Source organism: Oryx dammah, unplaced genomic scaffold (genome assembly GCF_014754425.2).
Source record: "Oryx dammah isolate SB20612 unplaced genomic scaffold, SCBI_Odam_1.1 HiC_scaffold_24, whole genome shotgun sequence".
Classification (NCBI taxonomy): Eukaryota; Metazoa; Chordata; class Mammalia; order Artiodactyla; family Bovidae; genus Oryx; species Oryx dammah.
This window is the reverse complement of record NW_024070208.1, coordinates 11325902-11346930: the sequence shown is the minus strand read 5'-3', so window position 1 is coordinate 11346930 and position 21029 is coordinate 11325902. Positions and strand designations below refer to the sequence as shown.

Genomic DNA, 21029 nt, shown 5'->3' with positions numbered 1-21029 from the left:
ATTCTTATCCACTGTGTCACCAGGGAAGTCCTCCAGAATAATTAAAAAAATATATACCATGGGAGCTTGTATAAAGGATTATGATTTTGACTCACTTTGTTCCCCAGTCACCCTAATTTTGTGCATGTGTATTCACCAAGATGTGCTGTGGCTAAAGATTCTCTTGTATTTTGTTGCATTTCATAGGAGGGAATGAAGGTTATTCTAGTGTTTGGCTTGGTCTCAGTCTCCTCCCCCTAGCTGGGCTCCTTTCACCTCTCTGGGAGAACAGTGCTCAGAGCTGAGGGAACTAGAGAATACTGAGTTATAGACCTTTTCAAGTTTTGTTTCTCCTAGCATATGAACCTCTGCTCTTTAAACTTTTTATTGGAGTATAGCATAAACACAAGGATACACAGGCCGTAAGTGAACGTTTTGATAAATTTGCGTAACATGAACACACATACGTATCCAGCTTTTGCTTTTAGTTGAAGCTAAATGTTGTTTGCTGGTCCTGATAGCCACATTAGATGATAGTATCTCATGCACTAGTCTTCTGAGAGGACTTATTCTTACTACAAGCGAAACCAAAGGACTGCCTTGGCTATCCAGTGGTTAAGATTCCACGCTTCCAGTGCAGAGGGCTTAGGTTTGATCCCTGGTCAGGGAACTAAGATCCCACATGTGGAGTGGCATGGCCGCATTACAAAACAAAACAAAACAAAAACCATGCTTGTCAGTGTAAGATTTCAGTAAGTCAAGCTCCCCCCTCCCCCACAACAAGCAGCTATAGTGAGATGCAGTTTACACATAACAGTGTTAAAGTGTGTACAGTGTGATTTGATTTGTATATGTGTGTATATATTTATTTGTGTGTGCATATATATATGTGTGTGGTAAGTCTTTAGAGTGCTTGTTTTTATCTAAATCAAATATTGAAGGATTTTTATCATCAAGAAGATATGTTGAATGCTTAATATATGCCATGCAGTATAAGTGATATATTTACATGTTATTGAATTTTTACAGCTTGAAGATATTCTTATTTTAGTTGGACACAAAAACTAAACCCTAGAGAGACTGAATAATTTGCCTGAGTTCAAGCACCCAGGCCACGCTATGCAGTCTGGCCTTAAATAGGGTCATTCTGACTCTAGAGCCTGAGCACTTAAAGTTACATCCTGTTTTCACCGTGTGTATTTCTGATGCATTCGCTTGCATGGTAAATATTGTCAGATCCGGTTCTGATATAGTAAGGGCTTGGGTTTTTGTTTTTTAAATCAAAGGTGAAGGAAGTCATTTCAAAGTGGTGTCTTCATAGGATGAGGCTCCGACAGCATTCTGATTGGAAAAGAGGGCACAGGAACTTCTCTTAAAGAGAGGTTTCTGGAGCAGGTGCACTGTGCTTATGAGTTTGTGTGTCCTTTGAAGTGGCCTCGGAGCGCAGGGGGCCACTGAAGGCCGTGGGAGTAGTGGGCCCCCAGCCTATTCTCGGTATTGCCTCGACTGGAGTTCCAAGAAATGGTATAAGCAGCTTGGAAGTGTGCTCATTTTGCATCTTACCTTTGAGAAGGATTGTTTTCATCGGGGAATCTCTTTTCTTTTGACTCTGCACAGCAGGCAGGATTGAGCCTGTGGCTCTTGCCGTGGAAGTGCAGAGTCTAAACCTCTAGACTGCAAGGGAAGTCCCTGCACTGGGGAGATTTTTAGACTGTTTTTAATCAGCTTTTCATTTAGGAAAGCATTTGATAGATATTTCATTTTAAGCTGTTTCATAAGGGATCTTGGCAGGATGTTTCACAACAGCCTCTGACAAGATTGAGCTCTGCTGTTGGAGAAGCTTGGGAAACAATTTCTTTGAAAATTCTTTTGCTTTTTTATATCCCAAAACTTGTTGAGTAAACTTAATAATTGAGTTGGAATAGTGATCCATAGTTCCTTAAATATCTGCCTAGGGCTTGGATTGTGGTATAGTGAGGAAATAAGCAAGCTCTCTCAGAGTAGTACCATACTGCTTAGAGACTGGTATCTTCTCTTTTTTAACTTGATGGTATTGCCACATATATCATCACCCATAACAAACAGTCACTGTATAGTGGACACTGTTGAAATTTGGGGAATTGTCTCTCTGCTAACACTTGGTTTGATTTTTATTATTGCTGCTAAAAAGATTATTAATTTTGTTTTCATCACATGTCATAAATTTACCTGAAATTAATAGAAAGGGAAACTGGTATTTGTATTTTTCTGTCTGGAGCTGTTAACACTTTCACTAAAGTTGCAAAACAGTCAAAAGTCAGTCTGTTGTTTGTTGTTTGTTGTTGTATTAGTCATTTTATTTCTACTACAGTTTATTACTGTAGTTTAACTTGTTTATGGAAATAGTTGAAGTTCCTCAGTCTGTCGGACTCTTTGTGACCCCATGGATTATACAGTCCATGGAATTCTCCAGGCCAGAATACTGGAGTGGGTAACCTTTTCCTTCTCCAGGGGATCTTCCCAACCCAGGGATTGAACCCAGGTCTCCCATATGATAGGCAGATTCTTTACCAACTCTAAGAAGCCTTCCCTCTCTCTTCCCACCCATGATTTGTGATTTATTTTGATTCTCTTTCAAAAGCAAATGGGGAAGTAATCGGCAAGTGCCAAATAGCGAAAGATCTCATAACATAATAATATAACTGCTTATCTCTTTGGATTACTAGGAAAGCAGACATTGGCATCAATAATAAGAGTTGACTCAATTTAGGGAGTGTAGTTTATTTTTAAATTTTTAAAAATCTGTGTTACTGCACTGGGTCTCAGTTGCAGCGCGTGGACTCTTCAGTTGTTGCACTTGGGCTTGGGCCCAGCTGCCCCGCGGCATGTGGAATCTTAGTTCCCTGACCAGGGATCGAACCCCTGTCCGCTGCATTGCAAAGCAGAGTCTTAACCACCAGGGAAGTCCCAGGAATGCAGTTTAGAATCTTGTAATTCTCAGGAGCAGTGGTTCTGACCTCTGCATTCTCACTGGAATCATCTGAGAAGGTTTGATAACATACGCTGGTCATATGCTTAGATATTCTGATATATTTGGTCCCATATAGGGTAAGGTAGGAGGAGTCAAAGGCACCCCACTCCAGTACTCTTGCCTGGAAAATCCCATGGATGGAGGAGCCTGGCGGGCTGCGGTCCATGGGGTTGCAGGGAGTCGGACACGACTGAGCGACTTCTTTCACTTTGCACTTTCATGCATTGGAGAAGGAAATGGCAACCCATTCCAGTGTTCTTGCCTGGAGAATCCCAGGGATGGCGGAGCCTGGTGGGCTGCCATCTCTGGGGTCGCACAGGGTCGGACACGACTGAAGCGACTTAGCAGCAGCAGCAGGGTAAGGTACTGCTATTTTTAGGTGTTTCTCAGTGTATAGTCAGGGTTGATAACCACAGATAGAGTTTACTTAGATTCCCTGACTCAAGTGAAAGGTACCGAAGAGGAGATGCTTATTTAATATGATTATTTAAAAGAGGAAAGGTTTTAAAGTTGATTTAGAGGATTTGGAGAAAAAGATTTTTTAAGTAGCCAGACAAATAAAATGTAGTATTTTTGTTTGATCATCAGTAAAGTGTTGACTCCCTTATTTCTTAAAGGAAGTTTACATCTTATTGCTAACATTAGAAATGTGACCATTTTATGATTAGCTCTGACCTTCCTGAAATTCTTGTTTTAAATAAATCTTAGGAAGGAGTCTGGTTGAAATGACATGGCAAAACTAGGTAGATAGACTTTGATGGTCTTCAGCAAAGAAACTTGAAGGATACTATCTAATCTTAATTTAGAAATAGTAATAAGTGTGTATATATATATATGAATATATTCTTATATAAGAATGCATTCTTATATATATATAAGAATATGTTATATATATAATATACATGTTATATACTATATTATTATATAGTATATATTTTATATATATTCTTATATATTATTTTTATGATATATGTAGAATATGTATGAATGTATTCATTGTTACTATTGTTACATTCCTGAATTATTTGTTACTGTTATAACAAGTTACTATTGTTACTATTGTAACAATTCCTGTTACTATTCCCGAATTACTATTTTGTTGTTGTTCAGTTGCTCAGTCTTGTCTGACTCTCTTCCACCCCATGGAGGGCAGCACACCAGGCTTCCCTGTCCTTGACCATCTCCCGGAGCTCATTCAAACTCATGTCCATTGAGTTGGTGTTGCCATCCAACTGTCTCGTTACCTGTCATCCCCTTCTCCTCACGCCCTCAATCTTTCCCAGCTTATCAGATGAGTTAGCTCTTCGCATCAGGTGGCCAAAGTATTTGAGCTTCAGCTTCAGCATCAGTCCTTCCAACGAATATTCAGGATTGATTTCCTTTAGGATTGACTGGGTTGATCTTGCAATCCAAGGGTCTCTCAAGAGTTTTCTCCAACACCACAGTACAAAAGCATCAATTCTTCAGTGGTCAGTCTTCTTTATGGTCCAGCTCTCACAGTCATACATGACTACTAGAAAAACCATAGCTTTGACTATATGAACCTTTGTTGGCAAAGTAATGTCTCTGCTTTCTAATATGCTATCTAGGTTTGTCATAGCTTTTCTTCCAAGAAGCAAGCATCTTTTAATGTCATGGCTATATATATATGTATATATTTTAATTGCCATAAAGATGGTCAAGAATCCACCTGTAATGCAGGAGACCTGGGTTTGATCCCTCGGTCGAGAATATCCTCTGGAGAAGGAAATGGCAACCAACTCCAGTATCTAGCCTGGAGAGTTCCATGGACAGAAGAGCTTGGCCGGGTACAGCCCATGGACACGACTGAGAGACTAGCATTTATTGCCATAAGCTATCGAGATTGTTTAGGGTCAAGGGACTTAGTTGTCAAATGAGAGACTTAAAGCTAAATTAACTTGAGTCTTGTTATAGTCTGAATTGCCCTTCACTCCTCAAATTCAAATGTTGAAGCCCTGACCTCCGGAATGTGACCTTACTTGGAAATAGGATTGTTGTGGATACAACAGGAGGTTATACTGGAATAAGGTGGGCCCCTGATCCAATATGATGAGTGAGTGCCTTTATAAGAAGAGAAAACTTGGACAGAGACACGTACAGGGAGAGCACTGTGTGAACATGAAGAGGGCCATTTAAAAGCCAAAGAGAGAGGCCTGGATGGACCCTTCCCTCACAGCCCTCAGGAACTGACCTTGCCATTGCTGTGATATCAGCCATGCAGACTCCAGAACTGAGAGACAGTACATTTTTGCTGTTTCAGCCATGTAGCCTATAGTCCTTTGTTATAGCAGCTACAGCAAATTAATACAAGTCCCCATATTTTATTTATTTTTAAAAATTTAAATCTAGGAAAATTCAGTATGTGAAATTTTACCATCTTTTTTTTCACTCAAGAGGTTAGGGTCCATTTCTTTATCAGGGATTTTATTACTTAAAACAATTTTTGTTTTTAATTTATTTTTGATTGTGCCGGGCCTTCATTGTTCCTCTGGCTTTTCTCTCGTCGCGGCGAGCGGGCCTGCCCTCCAGGTGCAGCCTGCAGGCTTCTCTTGCAGTGGAGCTCAGCCTCCAGGGCACCTGCGCTGCAGCAGTTGTGGCGAGGGGCTTAGTTACTCTGCAACATGTGGGATCCTTCCAGACCAGGTATCGAACCTGTGTCTCCTGCGTTGGCAGGCAGATTCTGTACCACTGAGCCCCCAGGGATGCTCTACAAGGAATTTTAGAACGTGTAGTTATGAAGATTTAAAGTTCCTGATGACTCAGTTAGTAGTCAGTGAGTTTAGTCAGTCAGTTTATAAGGCAGGAGTTTACCATGAGCCCAGATCAGCAGCAGGTGTTTCTGGAGTATGTATTTTCCTTCTCTTTATGGTTATAGCAGGGAAGTGTCTTTCCAGTCACCTGAGGGTTTCCTGGATCTATTTTGTGTATACAGATTGAGGCTGGTTACCTGAGATGCAGCTGCTGCTGCTGCTGCTGCTAAGTCGCTTCAGTTGTGTCCCCTCTGTGCGACCCCATAGACGGCAGCCCACCAAGCTCTCCCATCTCTGGGATTCTCCAGGCAAGAACACTGGAGTGGGTTGCCATTTCCTTCTCCAATGCATGAAAGTGAAGTGAAAGTGAAGTTGCCCAGTCGTGTGCAGAGTTGGTCTATTTATTGTACATGAATTAACAGCACCCTGGAGAAATTAAGAGTTGAACAACTGTGAATACACATCTCAGTGGACTAGAGAAGAGTGGCCTGTGTTTTTCACGAGACGAGCCAGTGTCTAGAAGAAGACAGTACGGCCAAATTGGGAGTGATCCTGGGAAGTCCCTGGGGAGTGGCAGGAGCTGGCTGTGCCCTCAAGGTGGTTTATAGTAGAGTTGGACTGGAGAAGTCCCTGAAAAAGGTAACATTAAAAGTCCTGCCCCAAACACAGCTCCTCACCTACGCTGTGTTTCTAAACAGAGCTAAGTAAATACATAAAAGGAAAACAAAGTTCCAGAACAAAACAGCATCATGCTTCAGGCTGGCTATAATAGGGAAAAGGTAAAGCACTTGGTCTCTGGAGTCCACTTTAGGTTAAGATTCTTCCACTTACAGTAAATTGTTTTCCTTCTCATTGAGACTTCATTTTCCCGTGTATAAGGTAAATCATCTGATGTGCCTTTCTTATTGGGTTTTTGTGATGATGACATAGGTGGTAATCCGTGTGAAGCAGTGAGCAAAATGCCTGGTGCTAATAAATATTAGCTAATAACAGTAGCAAAGCCAGAAGGTTTGTGACCACTGTGCGTAGATGACTGCCTCCCCACCCCCCCCGCATTTAGCCCATTAAAAATGAATAACCTCTTCTGACGTAAGCTTGTAAACAGACAGTTTTCATATGCCTTTAAAGTACATCTTAAAACCTGGAAGTGCCCTAGAAATGATTGTCTAAAGCAAATTAGAATATACTTGACTATGCATAGACTGCCTCTGTTACGGAACAAAGATACTGGCTTCAGTGGTTGCTTCTGGAGAGGGGTGCTGCTGTGCTGTGCTTAGTCGCTCAGTCGCGTCCGACTCAATGCGACCCCATGGACTGCAGCCCGCCAGGCTCCTCTATCCATGGGGATTCTCCAGGCAAGAATACTGGAGTGGGTTGCCATGCCCTCCTCCAGGAGATCTTCCCAGCTCAGGGACTGAACCCAGGTCTCCCCACTTTGCAGGCAGATTCTGTACTATCTGAGCCACCAGGGAAGCAGTCTTGGTTATAGGAGTACATGACTGGGTGTTTCCTAACACAGAGCCATCAGCTCCAATCCACTTCCAGGATAAGAGACTGGGATGAGGGAGAAAGTAGTAACAAGCATCTGTAGTTATTTGAAACTTGGGAACTGTATGGATTCAGAAAAATTTTGGAGCTATCCCTCTTAATAGCCACAGTCTAAATACTCACTCTCCAAATTTCAGGAGCCAAATAAATGTGAGTAGGGAGGAATTCTTTGCTTCCATTTGAGGGCTTCTCCTGTGAATCGCATTGACCTGCCTCTGTCTCTGACTTAGTGATGCTGCTGCTGTGTCCAACTCTGTGCGACCCCATAGACGGCAGCCCACCAGGCTCCCCCGTCCCTGGGATTCTCCAGGCAAGAACACTGGAGTGGGTTGCCATTTCCTTCTCCAATGCACGAAAGTGAAAAGTGAAAGTGAAGTCGTTCAGTCGAACCCGACTCTTAGCGACCCCATGGACTGTAGCCTACCAGGCTCCTCCGTCCATGGGATTTTCCAGGCAAGAGTACTGGAGTGGGGTGCCATTGCCTTCTCCAGACTTAGTGCTAATCTTGGGTAAATTTTTTTTTTAATATTTTTAACTTTTTGACCACATAGCATGGCATGTGGGATTGAACCTGTGTCTCCTGCATGAAAGCTCAAAATCTTAATCGCTGGACCACTAGGGATGTCCCCTTGGGTAAATTTCTTAGTCTAATTCTTCGTTTGCCAATAGATGGAAATAGTAAGCCATATCCTCACATGATGTGTAGAGTTGTTGTGGCATAAAAAGAATCCATGAAAATTAACTCACCTTAGCCTTGTTAGATGAGGAGCTTAACTTGAGCTCTTAGGAGAGAAGAAAAGAAGTGTTGTGACAAGCACGTGCCCTGCTGGGTAGGGTTGCGTGTGCGACAACTCCTTCTCAAAAGAGAGAAGTGCAAGGCAGTGACTGTACTGGGGCCCTTTATGTGATACTGCCTCTAGCCCCTCCCTGTGTGTTTTTCTTTGTAATGTTTGAGCCTCTTGCTGTTTCAAAACTTAGGATTTGGACAGCTGGTTGCTTCTCACTAACTTCCTCTTGAAATAGGAAGAAACATTTGAAAATAAAACCATCCAAATATGCTTTAGTATTATTTATAAATTTCAGAACATAGCATTCTTGAAGGCATGGATGGTATTGAGTACCTATGATATCATATATTTAATTTGGGTAATTCTTATGATTGAAGTAGTGTTTAACTTCTGTGCACTGTTACAAACATATTAATTTTAAAAGATCGAGGATGCTTAAGTTATAATGAAGTCATAAATAATATTTTTGCCCTACATATTTTAAGAAAAAGGATATTTACATGAGCTGTCTTCTCATAAGATATTTACTAATTATAAAAGGAAATACAGTAATGGTAGAGAAGTCTGGTAGACTGCATCCAAACTAAATAAGTCATCAAAGTTAATATCACTCATAGTGAGACTAAACGGCATTTTGGACCTCCTGATAAGGTGTATTTGAAAGGACACAGCGCTGCTTTTTGGTATTCTTGCTGAGTTACTAACACACAAACCCAAGCTGGGAGACATTTTATGAAACAAATGGCCTTTATTTTTCCAGAGTGTCAAGATCATGAAAGACAAACTGAAGAATTGCTCCAGATTAAAGGAGAAGAAAGGAATTGTTCTAAATTAGAGAAGTTGTCATGAAGAAACATGCTATTTACCAAATGAAAGTTATGATCTTGATCTCAATTAAAAAAAATTTATTTAAGACATTAGTGAGACAATTGGAGAAATTTAAGTAAATTCTATAATTAAATAATAGTGCTATATCAAGGTTGCTTTCCTAATTTTGATAATTGTGCTATCTTTATATAAGATAATGATCATATATTTAAGACACTAAAGTGTTTAAGGTTAAAGGGTCAATGTTTTCCACTTTCAAATCATAAAAACTATAGATACAGAAAGAGTAATATAGAAAGAGGATGATAAAGTGATTAAGTATTAATGTTTGAGGAATATGAATGAAGGTTGTAAGAGAATTCTACTTTTACAGAGATTATAAGAGAATGTGCTACTTTTACAACTTTTTAAAGTCTGAAGTTTTTTAATTTTTAAAGTAAAAGGTAGAAACTTAATGAGGTCTGTCACTAATTGATTTTTTAAAATCAATAGACTTTAATATGTATTAGTGGCTTAAGCAATGGCACCCCACTCCAGTACTCTTGCCTGGAAAATCCCATGGATGGAGGAGCCTGGTAGGCTGCAGTCCATGGGGTCGTGAAGAGTCGGGCATGACTGAGTGACTTCACTTTATGCGTTGGAAAAGGAAATGGCAGCCCACTCCAGTGTTCTTGCCTGGAGAATCCCAGGGACGGGGGAGCCTGGTGGGCTGCCGTCTGTGGGGTCGCACAGAGTCGGACACGACTGAAGTGACTCAGCAGTGGCAGCAGCAGTGGCTTAGGAGATGATGATTTGCAGAGAAATGTTAATATGAAGTGTAACGAATAATGCTCTTACCATATGACAAGAAGAGCAATATGAAACAAGTTAAAAAGTATCTGCCTTTTTACTTTAAGAAATAATTATTTTATAGACAGCCCTTATTATATAGTATTATGATTCATGTATACTTAGATACGAGATTTCCCTGATGACTCAGTGGTAAAGAATCCACCTGCCAGTGCAGGAGACTCAGGTTCCATCCCTGGGTGGGGAAGATCCCCTGGAGAAGGAAATGGCAACCCACTCTGGTATTCTTGCCTGGGAAATGCCTTGGACAGAGGAGCCTGGCGGGCTACAGTTCATAGAGTTGCGAGACAGACACAATTTAGCGACCAGCAACAACGAAATACTTAGAAAGCATATTTTATTTGGTTTTCACTTTAATATTGAATTTTTTTCATGACTAACTGATATTTGAGTAGGCTATTAAAAAGTCTCTCTAGGTCAGTTTCCTCATCTGTGAAATGAGGTGGCTGGAATAGAGCTCTTTCAGTTCTCAGATTCCCTGATCTTATGACTGAATAGAAAGTGAAAGTTAATTTTCCCGTTTCAGCCAAAAGCAATTGTTAAACATGGCCTGTGTGCCAAGTGACGATGTAATATTTATTAAGCTCACAGATCTTTTTCTGACCAAGCAACTTTGGTTGAGGTTTTATTTAATTGTATACTTATTCGTATGCCACTTCTTATTCATGATACTAGTTTTTGTTTTTAGTTTAGTTCACTTTAAAAACATACTTTTATAGAAATTCCTGGTGAAAACTTGGCTATTAAGACCCCAAATTGGATAGTTAGGGAGTTAGAGATGGACATGTACACTTTGCTATATTTATTTATCTGTTTTAAAAATTTATTTGACTGCACTGAGTCCTAGTTACTACCCACGGGGTCTTTCTTTTTTCTTTTTGCTGTGTTGCATCTTCGTTGCTGCGTGCGGGGCTTTCTCCAGTTGTGGCGAGTGGGGGCTGCTCTGGGGGGGGCGGTGTGGGCTTCTCGTGTTGCAGAGCACAGGCTGTAGCCCACGCGGGCTCCACCGTTATGGTGCACGGGCTTAGTTGCTCCACGGCATGTGGAAACTGCCTGGAGCAGGACTCAAACCCATGCCACCTGCAATGGCAGGCGCGACTGAGCCACCGGGAAGTTCTCCGCTGTGTTTAAAATGGATAGTCAGCAAGGACCTGCTGTAAAGCACGGGAAACTGCTCCGTGTCATGTGGCATCCTGCATGGGAGGGGGTTTTGGGGGAGGACGGATGCGTGTGTATGTATGGCTGAGGCCCTTCGCTGTTTACCTGAGGCTGTCACAACATTGTTAATCGACTGTACCCCAACCCAAAGTAAAAAGTTAAAAAAAAAAAAAAGACCCAGAATTGAGTAATGACAGTTTTATTTGGTTATAGTAGATGTATATTCTCTGTAGCCTAGGATTGTCAGCGTACAAGTAGCTGATGATGTGAAAACTAAATTGATGTCCAGTATAAAACAGCTTGGGTTGTATTTGACAAAAGCAAAACTTGGTTCATCTTTTTTCCTCTTGCCTTCCCAGCTTGGCGACCCAGCTATTTTCCCCGCCGTCATTGTGGAGCATGTTCCTGGTGCTGATATTCTTAACAGCTACGCAGGTCTGGCCTGTGTGGAGGAGCCCAATGACATGATCACTGAGAGCTCCCTGGACGTCGCTGAGGAGGAGATCATCGACGAGGATGAGGACGACATCACCGTCACAGGTCTGTGCATCCCGAGCAGCGTCGTCGTAGGCCTTGGCTGCTCTCTGTGACTTGGGGGCTGGAAGAACGTTCCCCACTCGGTTTTGAGTAGCGTCATTAGTGGCAGAAGCTAGAGCCCTGCAGGGAGAAAGAAGTGCCGTTTCCCTTCTGGTCTGCCTGTGGCTCATAGCACCTGCTCACCTCCCTCTTCTTCTTTCCTAAATAGACGGAGATGAGCGCGACAAGAGAGGAGGTGTGTGAGAGGAACCAAACCAGCTCAGTTCACCAGGTCTTCACTGAGCACTGTGTGTGTGCCTAGCTCTGCACTCCTGGTAACAGGGAGAGGTTGCCTGTGGGGCCAAAGATAGGAATGCTCTTTTGTTACTCCTGCCGCAGAAGGCAGAATAGGAGGCCATGACCCAAATGTAGGATAGGGTGCTGGGGTTTCAGGAAGGTTTCTTCAGTCAGAACTAGCAGGATATTTCAAACCAAAGAGTTCACTGTGTAAGTGTTGAGGTGGTACTTTTTTCATCAGTTTTGGAAACTGATGCATGCATTTTTATTTTCATACACTTAAACTTTCCTTTACCTTGGCCAGAGATGCTGGAGGTGTTTGAGAAAATACACTATTTGGAAGTAAAAATTATTTGAATATTTATTATTAATTTAAAAACCAGAAATTAACATTTTTCACAGTATTATCAGCTAAACCTGGCCTTTATCTGTATTCCACGCATTTCACACTAATGTCCTTTTCCTGTTCCAGGATCCTGTCTAGAATCTCACACTGCAATTAGTTGGTAGTCATTTTTTCCTAGGCACCCCCAATCTGTGACGGTTCCTTTGTCTTTCCCTGTCTCTTATAACCCTGACAGCTTTGAGGAGTACTGCTCAGACACGTAGAATGTCCCTCAGTTCTATTTCTGTGATGTTTCCTCATGATGGAATGTGATAATGCATTTAGGGGCAAGAATACCACCAAACGGCATTGTCTACTTCTTATTGTATCATATTAACATAGTAGATCTTTGTAAAAGTACGTTATCTCACTTAATTTTCAGCAGAAAAAGAAATCGAAATTAAAGAAGTTCAGTGACTTGCCTAATGTCACACATCAAGTGACTGCACCCTCACTGATAACATTGACCAGCGACACTTAATTTTTGTATTGTCCTCTTATATTTTGCAAAGCATGTTCTCATATATTCACATCTTTGTTCAGAGCAGCTCAGTGAAAGTTTTTAATGAATCTAGACTTGTCTTTCCCTTTTCAATAGTGGAATTAGATTACTTCAATTAGAGGTTTCCACTCATCACTGACTGTGAACTTTGTGTTTTGTATAACAGAGTGACCACCTCTGTGCATATATAGGTGTGTTGTGTAGCTAACAGGGTTTTTGCAGTGTGTTCTGATCTACTTTCTTGATGCATTAGGGTGAGGCCACACTCTCTGTGGGGTGGGAACCAGAGTCTTCCCTGAAGGAGTGTTTATTCCTGGTTTTAGCAGCCAAGGAAGATACTGGTCCTCAGAGGAGAAACAGAGACTAGGAAAGCAGATCCTGTGTCTTTAGGAGAAGGAATCATTTCTTCCTTTCAGTGCTTCACTCCTGGGCTTGGACTTGAGGGCAGCTGATGATGAGATGCAGACAAGCGCCTAGATCCAGAGAATAACCCATATTGTCACAGATTTGCTGTTTTCGTGTTTCTTCTCTCTTACCTTTCTTACCTTCCAACCCAAGCCTCTGTTTAACTCTTCCATACCTGTCTGAGTCAGGCCATGAAAAATGAAGGGATGTTATAGCCCCCTTACTCCAGTATGGGGGAGGGGAGAGTACCACGCTTTTGAGAGGCTGCAGGGCTGCTGGTGAGGGGATAGAGCAGTTTATAAGCTGTAATTATGAGACCTAGGTAGCACTTCAGATGATAAAGAATGTTGTTAACATTTTTAGGTATGGTAATAGCATTGTGTTGGACTCTTTCAGATACATATGCTCAGATACTTAGAGATAAAATATGCTGTCAGAGATCCCTTCAGAAAAATCCTGAAGGTCAGAGTGTGTGGGAGGGGGATCCTTGGGCAGTAAGTGGAGGATGCATGAGATGAAAGGACATTGACTATGTATTGATAACAAGTGATGCTGAGAATGGATATGTGAGAATTCATTTTACTGTGTCCCAGAATTTTGATTCCGTTTGCAATTTTTAATAATAAAAAGATCAAACTGTTTTTATGGATGTGAGACTTACCTTAGGTGGCCACTGTCATCTATAATCCCTGATTTCAAATTTCCTTTTCATAAACACTGTTTTAACCTATGAAATGTTCAGTGTGAAAATACCACTTTAATATGTTTATATGTTGGGATTTTATATAAAATTTCCTTTGAAACAAGGTTGTGTTGTTAAAATTTTTTGAAAAGCATTTGACTAAGAACTCCTATGTGGAGATTCTTCTTCTTTACCAGTCTTGAGGATCTGAAAGTGAAATTGTTAAAGGAGATGGGCCCCTTTAGACCCATCAGCCCAGCTGCTCTGGGATCCAGCCCCATTCACCAGTGGGTCGACACCAGTTAGGGGATACACAACCCTGGACCCACAAGCAGCTGTGCCAGGAACTGGCCCTGCCTCTAGCAGGTTAACCCTAGATCTGGGGCCTCAGGCCCCACAACTCCCCCACTCTAGAACCTGACTCTGACCATTTGTGAGCCAGCACTAGCCCTGGGACCACCTGGGGTCTCTAGCAGCTTCTGTGCAAGGCTCGTCCTGGCAGCCCACCCAGCACCAGCCACGACTACCAGTTCACCCGCAATAGCCGGCCTGTTGCAAGAGAAGGAGCCACACGGTCCTCTAGGGGGCGCCCCAGTGCTCATAGCTCTGGTGACAGAGGGGAGCGTGCTGCTGGGATGCACAGGAGGGATATGCTTCTCTGAGACTGGGAAATGTAACCAACCTACCAGATACACAGAAATAAAAAGAGCAAGGTAGGCGGAGTGAAGTGACAGAGAAATACTCTTCTAAATGAAGATGAAACCCCAGAAGAACAACTAAGTCAAGTGGAGATCGGTGATCCTCGGTATAGAGAACTCAAGGTAATGATTGTAGACATGTTCAAGGAACTCTGGTGAAGAATGGATGCATAGAACAAGAAGTTAGAAGTTTTTGCCAGAGTTAGAAAATGTAAAGACCAACCAAACAGAGAGCAAGAGTACAATAACTGAAATGAAAATGTGCTAGAAGGAATCAGCAGTAGATTAAATGATACAGAGGATTGGATTAGCAAGCTGGAAAACAGTGTTGGAAATCACTGAAGCTGAATGGAAAAAGGAAAAATGGTAAAAAGGAATGAAGACAGTTAAAGAGACCTCTCAGACAACATCATGTGTACTAATATCTGTATTATATGGGTCTCAGAGGAGAAGAGAGAGAAAGGGGCAGAGAACATATTTGACGACATAATAAGTGAAAACTTTCCTAATCTGGGAAAGGACACAGACATCCAGGTCCAGGAAGCAAGAGAGTCCCAAACAAGATCAACCCAAGAAGGACCACACCAAGACCCACTGTAATTAAAGTGGCAAAAATTAAAGCAAGGATTTTAAAAGCAGCACGGGCAAAGCAACAAGTTACAAACAAGAGGACTTGCATAAGGCCACGAGGTGACTTTTCAGCAGAAACCATGCACAACAGAAGGGAATGGTTCCTTATATTTAAAGTAGTGAAAGGGAAACATCTACAGCCAAGAGCACTCTACCCAGCAAGGCTTTCATTCACATTCGGTGGTCAGACCAAGGTTTACAGACAAGCAAAAACTAAAAGAGTTCTGCACCCACAAACCAACTTTATAAGAAATGTTACTTTTCTAACTGAAAAAAAAAAGGCCACAACTAGAAACATGGAAATCATGAAAGGAAGCCAAAGATAGTAAATTAGGCGTGTAGAAAGGTTAAAAGACAAGCATAGTGAAATTATCTATATCCACAATAATTGTAGTTGAGATACACAGACTGAAAATATGTAAAGCAGGATGTCAAAGAACAGTAAAGATGTAGTTGGGCAGTAAAAATGCAGGGTTGTCCATGGCTGATTCATGTCAATGTATGGAAAAAACCACTACAATATTGTAATTGGCCTCCAATTTAAATAAATTAATTTTTAAAAATACAGGGTTGTTAAAATGCATTTGAACTTAAGTGATGAATAGCTTTATGTGTATATATATATATATGTGTTACTATGTACAGTGTGGGGAGTATAGTAAATAACGGTGTAGTGTCTTAGTATGGTAACATTTCATAACTGGACATCTTAGTGATCATTTTGAAATGTATAGAAGTACCCAGTCACTATGTTGAGGAAGTACCAGTGTTGTAGGGCAGGTGTACTTCGAAAACAAGCAAACAGACTCACAGAAAATGAGATCAACTTTGTGGTTACCAGAGGTGGGGGAGAGGGGAATGAGAACTGGACAAAGTCAAAAGGTACAAATGTTCATTTGGAAGATTAAGTACTAGGGATATGACGTCCAATATGATAAATATAAGTAACACTGAGGCATGTTATATATAAAAATTAAGAGTAATTCTTCAGTTCTCATTCCAAGAAGAGTTCTTCTGTAACCTTAATTTTATATCTATAGGACATGATGGATATTCACTAAACTTATTGTGATAATCATTTCGTGATTGAAATGATCAAATCATTATGCTGTACACCTTAAACTCACACAATGCTGCATGTCAATTATATCTCAGTAAAACTGGAAGAAAAAAAAAAGCTCGTGGGTTTTAGTGTTGCCTGCAAGAAATTTTTGTAATCCATTTAATGATGGGAAAACATTTTCTCTGTATTTTTAAAAGCTTAGTTGTACTATTTTTTTGGTTTTCAGTCCTGTTTTATGTAGAACTCACCAATTTATTTTGCATTTCCTACCCTGAGCACTGAGGCTGAGTGTAATAAACAGACTTTTACAAATTAGATCACTGATACTAAATTTGCTTTATGTTTTGAAATTCGAAAGGTAGTTTGATTTCTGTATGTAGCTGTGGAATGATTTCTAGTGTATATGAAGTTTAAAAAAGCAAGGGTCAGTACAGCATGAATAGTTATTTATTATTTAAGATAAGGGAAAGAATAAAAATGATATGTATGTGTTTGCTTATATTTAAACATAGAAACATAAACTAGAAACTAATAAAAATCTTTTAAACTCAGGGGTCACTTTTGAAAGATCCCGTTTTTTACTCTGAAAATTAGTGAATAACAGAAAAAGACCCAAGCATTTAAGTTGCCTTTATTGTATAAACCGTGGCTCAGGGTAGCCAGATAGTTGATGACAGCAAGTTCTTCTTTGTAGAGAATTCTAGCTAATAAATGCGAGAGGAATGATAAGATTATGATTATCACCATTTTGGAATCCCTAATGAACTCCTGGATCTAGGCAAACTGTCATCAATAACTGCTAAAGCCTTTAGATGAAAGGCTGTTGGAAAATTTAATGATGACTGGATCAGGCTGGCAACACTTGAAACTGATTCTCAGTCTAGCAGTACTGAGGAAAGACTACCTACTTTCAAAAAAAAGCACATAGAATCACACAGCATTACCTTCAAATATTCTTGGCGAAAAATTGACTGTGAATCAAGTCATTCTTATAGAAATATCTACCAGTTTACAGGAAATACATGTGGGAGGGCTGTGGTAAGTGACACCACAGAGATATAATCAACAAAATCTAAAATGTGGGAAACTACAAACAGATTGACCCTGTTTCTCTTAAGTTAAACAGCAAAACAACAACAACAAAAAAAAAAAAAAATAGGAAGGAAGGTGCATGCCACCAAGTGTAATGCATGAACTTTGTTTGAAATCTGTTGTGAAGAAACCAATTTCTTAAGAAATCTGAGACAGAGAAATTTCAGTGTTAAATGGATATCTGATTTAAAGAATAATTGATTTGTAAAAGATGTGACCATGGTATTGTCTGTATATGCTAATATTTACAATGAATGACAGGCTGTCTGAGGTTCACTTTGAAATAATCTTGTGTCTTTACTGAGCTGGGGAGTATAGATTAAGGAAAATTGATTGTTAAATATTGAACTGGGTCCTTGATACATTCAGTTCATTGTATGGTTTCCTCTACTTTTGTGTATGTTTGTTATTTCTCATTATAAAAGCTTGACAAAGAGGTGATTTGAAATTCTTCTTGTAATATTTTCTTAATTTCTATGTAATTAAATAGTTATACAAACTAATTTCATCATTTTCATCTACCTAGCAGAACTTTAAAATATTTATAAAGCTTATATAAATGAATAGCTAGAGTTATATAAATGTTTAGAAGATGGTAATTGATTATTGACTTATCTGTGCCTTACTTGCCTGAGTTTTTAGGAAAAAATTAGTTTTAGTGGGATATTTCCTTCAATTCATGGAATTCCAGAGCCTTGACAGAAGAGTAATCTCCTTTTCTACTATGCCTTAAATCTACAAGATTTTAAATAGAGAAGGCTTCAGTTTTTAATAGGAAGTGTTACAGTGCCCTGTTTTAATAACTTTACTAGGCTTTTTGAAGTATTTATCTTTTCTGGTTTTAACTGTTGTGGAGGGACTGGATCTTAGTTCCCCCGTCGGGGATCAAACCTGGGCCCTGCAGTGAAAGAGCAGAGTCCTCATCCCTGGACCACCAGGAAATTCCCAAACTGTGGTTTTTAGAACAACAGATGTCTTATGCTAATTCTGTTTTCTGTTTAAATGTATTATAGTCGAAGCTTCCTGTCATAATGGGGATGAAACCATTGAAACCATCGAGGCTGCTGAGGCACTCCTCAACATGGACTCTCCTGGCCCTATGCTGGACGAAAAGCGCATGAGTGAGTGTTATGGCTGTTCACGTTCTCATGCTTTTTTTTTTTTTGAAGTGTAGTTGATTTACAATGTTGTGTTTATTTATACTGTACAGCAAAGTGATTCAGTAACATATATGCATATACATACATTCTTTTTCATATGCTTTTCTGTTATGGTTTATCACAGGATGTTGAATGTCATTTCCTATGTTCTACAGTAGAACTATGGTTATATACTTTGAAAATCTTTTCCTGTCATCTCTCTGTTTTAGATGATAAACATCAAGAGACCAGAGTGATGTTTTATTTTCTTAGCATCCTAAGTGCATTATAAGGTATAGTACTGGTTGAGGTACCTTTACTAAAGTGTTCAGTCAAACTGGATTTTTTTTTTTAGATTTGAGGAATGAAGACTTTGAGAATAAAAGGTAATTTAGGTGTCAGAGAGGTTATGCAGAGTATCTTCTTAACCTCATTGATGAAGTATTAGTGTATTTAGGGTCCAAACAATTACAATTTAGTGATTTCTATCAGTATTCATCAGTGAATAGGCAAAAATCCATTGAAATGTTTTCTAAGACTTAATGGCATAAAATTTCCTACCACATTTATTGATTTGCTTTTAAATCCATGTTCTCCTTTGGACTTTTCTGACAAAAAAGTAGTCAGACTCATAAAATGAATTATTATTAAATCAATTTAAGATGCTTATTGAAGATTTTCTGTATGCACAGCAATAAATTAGGCAATAACATGATACGGAAATGAATTTTTTTTTTTTCTTTCCTCAAGCTTACAGTTTTCTTCTGAAGATAGTTATTTATGTAAATAACTGTTAAAGCCAAAAATAAAGGCCAAAAGAGGGATAGCAGAGTGTTCTGGAAGGAGAGATTTCTCTAGCTGAAAATACTGGTGACTGACTTTTTGGAAGGAATGTTTTGACCTGGGCTGTTAGTGACAGATAAGCTTTTCATGTATAGAAGAAGACAGGAAAGGGCAGTCAAGGTAGAGGGAGTCGATTGAACCGAAGACATAGATCTGTGAAAGAATGAAATGTTTAAGATTCAAAATGCTTTGGTATAACTGAAGTGATGTTTCATAATGGGTTATATATTGTGGATGTTCAAAATGGTATGCTATGGAATTTGGTTGTTCTTTTTTCCACATGTAAACAATGAGAAGATAGGTCAGTTTTATTTTTCTTTCTAATTTTCACTCTGTAAAGTTTTTGTAGAGAGGAATGATATGGTCAGGTCAGACTTAGGTTGTGGAGAAAAACCTTAGCGGCAATGCTAAAAATGCAGAAGAGAGCCGGGATGGACTGGGGATAGGAAGTCAAGTCAGGAAGACATTGAATGGTCCAGTCAAACCTGTACTGATCCAGGGAACTTGACTTAGGGCAGAGGAAGTAAAAACCAGGGGCTAGATTCAAGATTTCATTTCTCCTTTAATCTTCAAAGAAATAGGAAATACGTTATGAAATTATTTTGATTTATAATACAAAGTTGATTTTATTCCCATTAGATAATAATATATTTAGTTCCTCTGAAGATGAGATTGTTGTTGCCCCAGTTACCCATGTGTCCGTCACATTAGATGGGATTCCTGAAGTGATGGAAACTCAGCACGTTCAAGAGACATATGCACACTCACCAGGACCCTCATCACCAGAACAACCTAAGAGAAAGAAAGGTAGGTGGTTAATCTGTTTAGGGAAAACAGTCCACTCTTGATGTGGAATCTAAAGGTAACTTTTAGTCAAGGATATTTCTACACCAATTAAAACTTCTGTGAGATAAAATTGGTATAAAGCAAATTGAGTTATTTCTTCATATTAGATCCATTTTTTAAGAATTATACTTTTAGGGACTTCCCTGGTGGTCCAGTGGCTAAGACTCTGTCCTCTTAATGCATGGGGTCTGGGTTCGATTCCTGGTCAGGGAACTAGATCCCACGTGGCACAACTAAAGACTCCACATGCTGCATCAAAGACTGAAGGTCATCTTTGTAACAACTAATGCCTGGCACAGACAAATAAATTTTTAAAAAAAGAATTTTACTTTTAAAATATTTGGTCTTATAGAAAAGGGATTTTCCCAACTTTTTAAGCCTCAGTCTTGTCTCTAAAGCCTTTTTGTCCAAGCTCCAGAAGAGCTCAGGGATAAGACCAGTTCAGTTTTCTCCTGGAGAACATAGTTTGAAAACCACCAGCATAGATTCTAATAAAAGATTCCAGTGGGAAGAATACAAGTAGTGAATCAGCAGGTAAGTAATAGAAGAGGATGCAACGTGCCAGAGGGAATTTTAAAGTATTCACAAATTAGAACCATACTTACATCCTAACACTGACATGTTTCCCTTTCTTTGCCTTTTGATTCTGCTCCAGCTTGTTTAATGTGTTGAATTTAACATCTTGGTTTATGGCATCACCAGCCACTGTGTAACCTAATTTCACATGAAATTAAGGGAAGTTTCAAGAGCCAAAGATGAAGAGGAAAATAACAATAGTTAAGAGTGAGCTGACACTGCACCAGCTCTGAAGGGCCGAGAAGGATATGTAGTCTGGAAGTCCAGGGGACTTGGTTTTATATTCCAAGGAGAGGCACGTGCTAAAGCCTTGGTCCAAAGCAAAATGGGGTATTAGAGAACTCAGCATATAATTCATGGGATCCTTGGAAGACTATACCCTAAGGGGAGAAACAGTCCACTCATTGGCACAGACAGATGTTAA

The 21029-nt window shown here is 39.9% G+C and overlaps 1 protein-coding gene across 2 annotated transcripts in view; it reads left to right on the top strand.

Annotated features, from left to right (window-relative positions):
• The window catches only part of ELF1 (E74 like ETS transcription factor 1), an 83232-nt gene that overhangs the window by 43663 nt on the left and 18540 nt on the right, over positions 1 to 21029 (top strand). For both annotated transcript variants that reach the window (XM_040267166.1, XM_040267167.1), the window contains exons 3-5: positions 11291 to 11471; positions 18215 to 18322; positions 19823 to 19990. In XM_040267166.1, coding sequence (XP_040123100.1) covers positions 11291 to 11471; positions 18215 to 18322; positions 19823 to 19990 — 457 coding nt within the window. The remainder of the gene's footprint in view (positions 1 to 11290; positions 11472 to 18214; positions 18323 to 19822; positions 19991 to 21029) is intronic.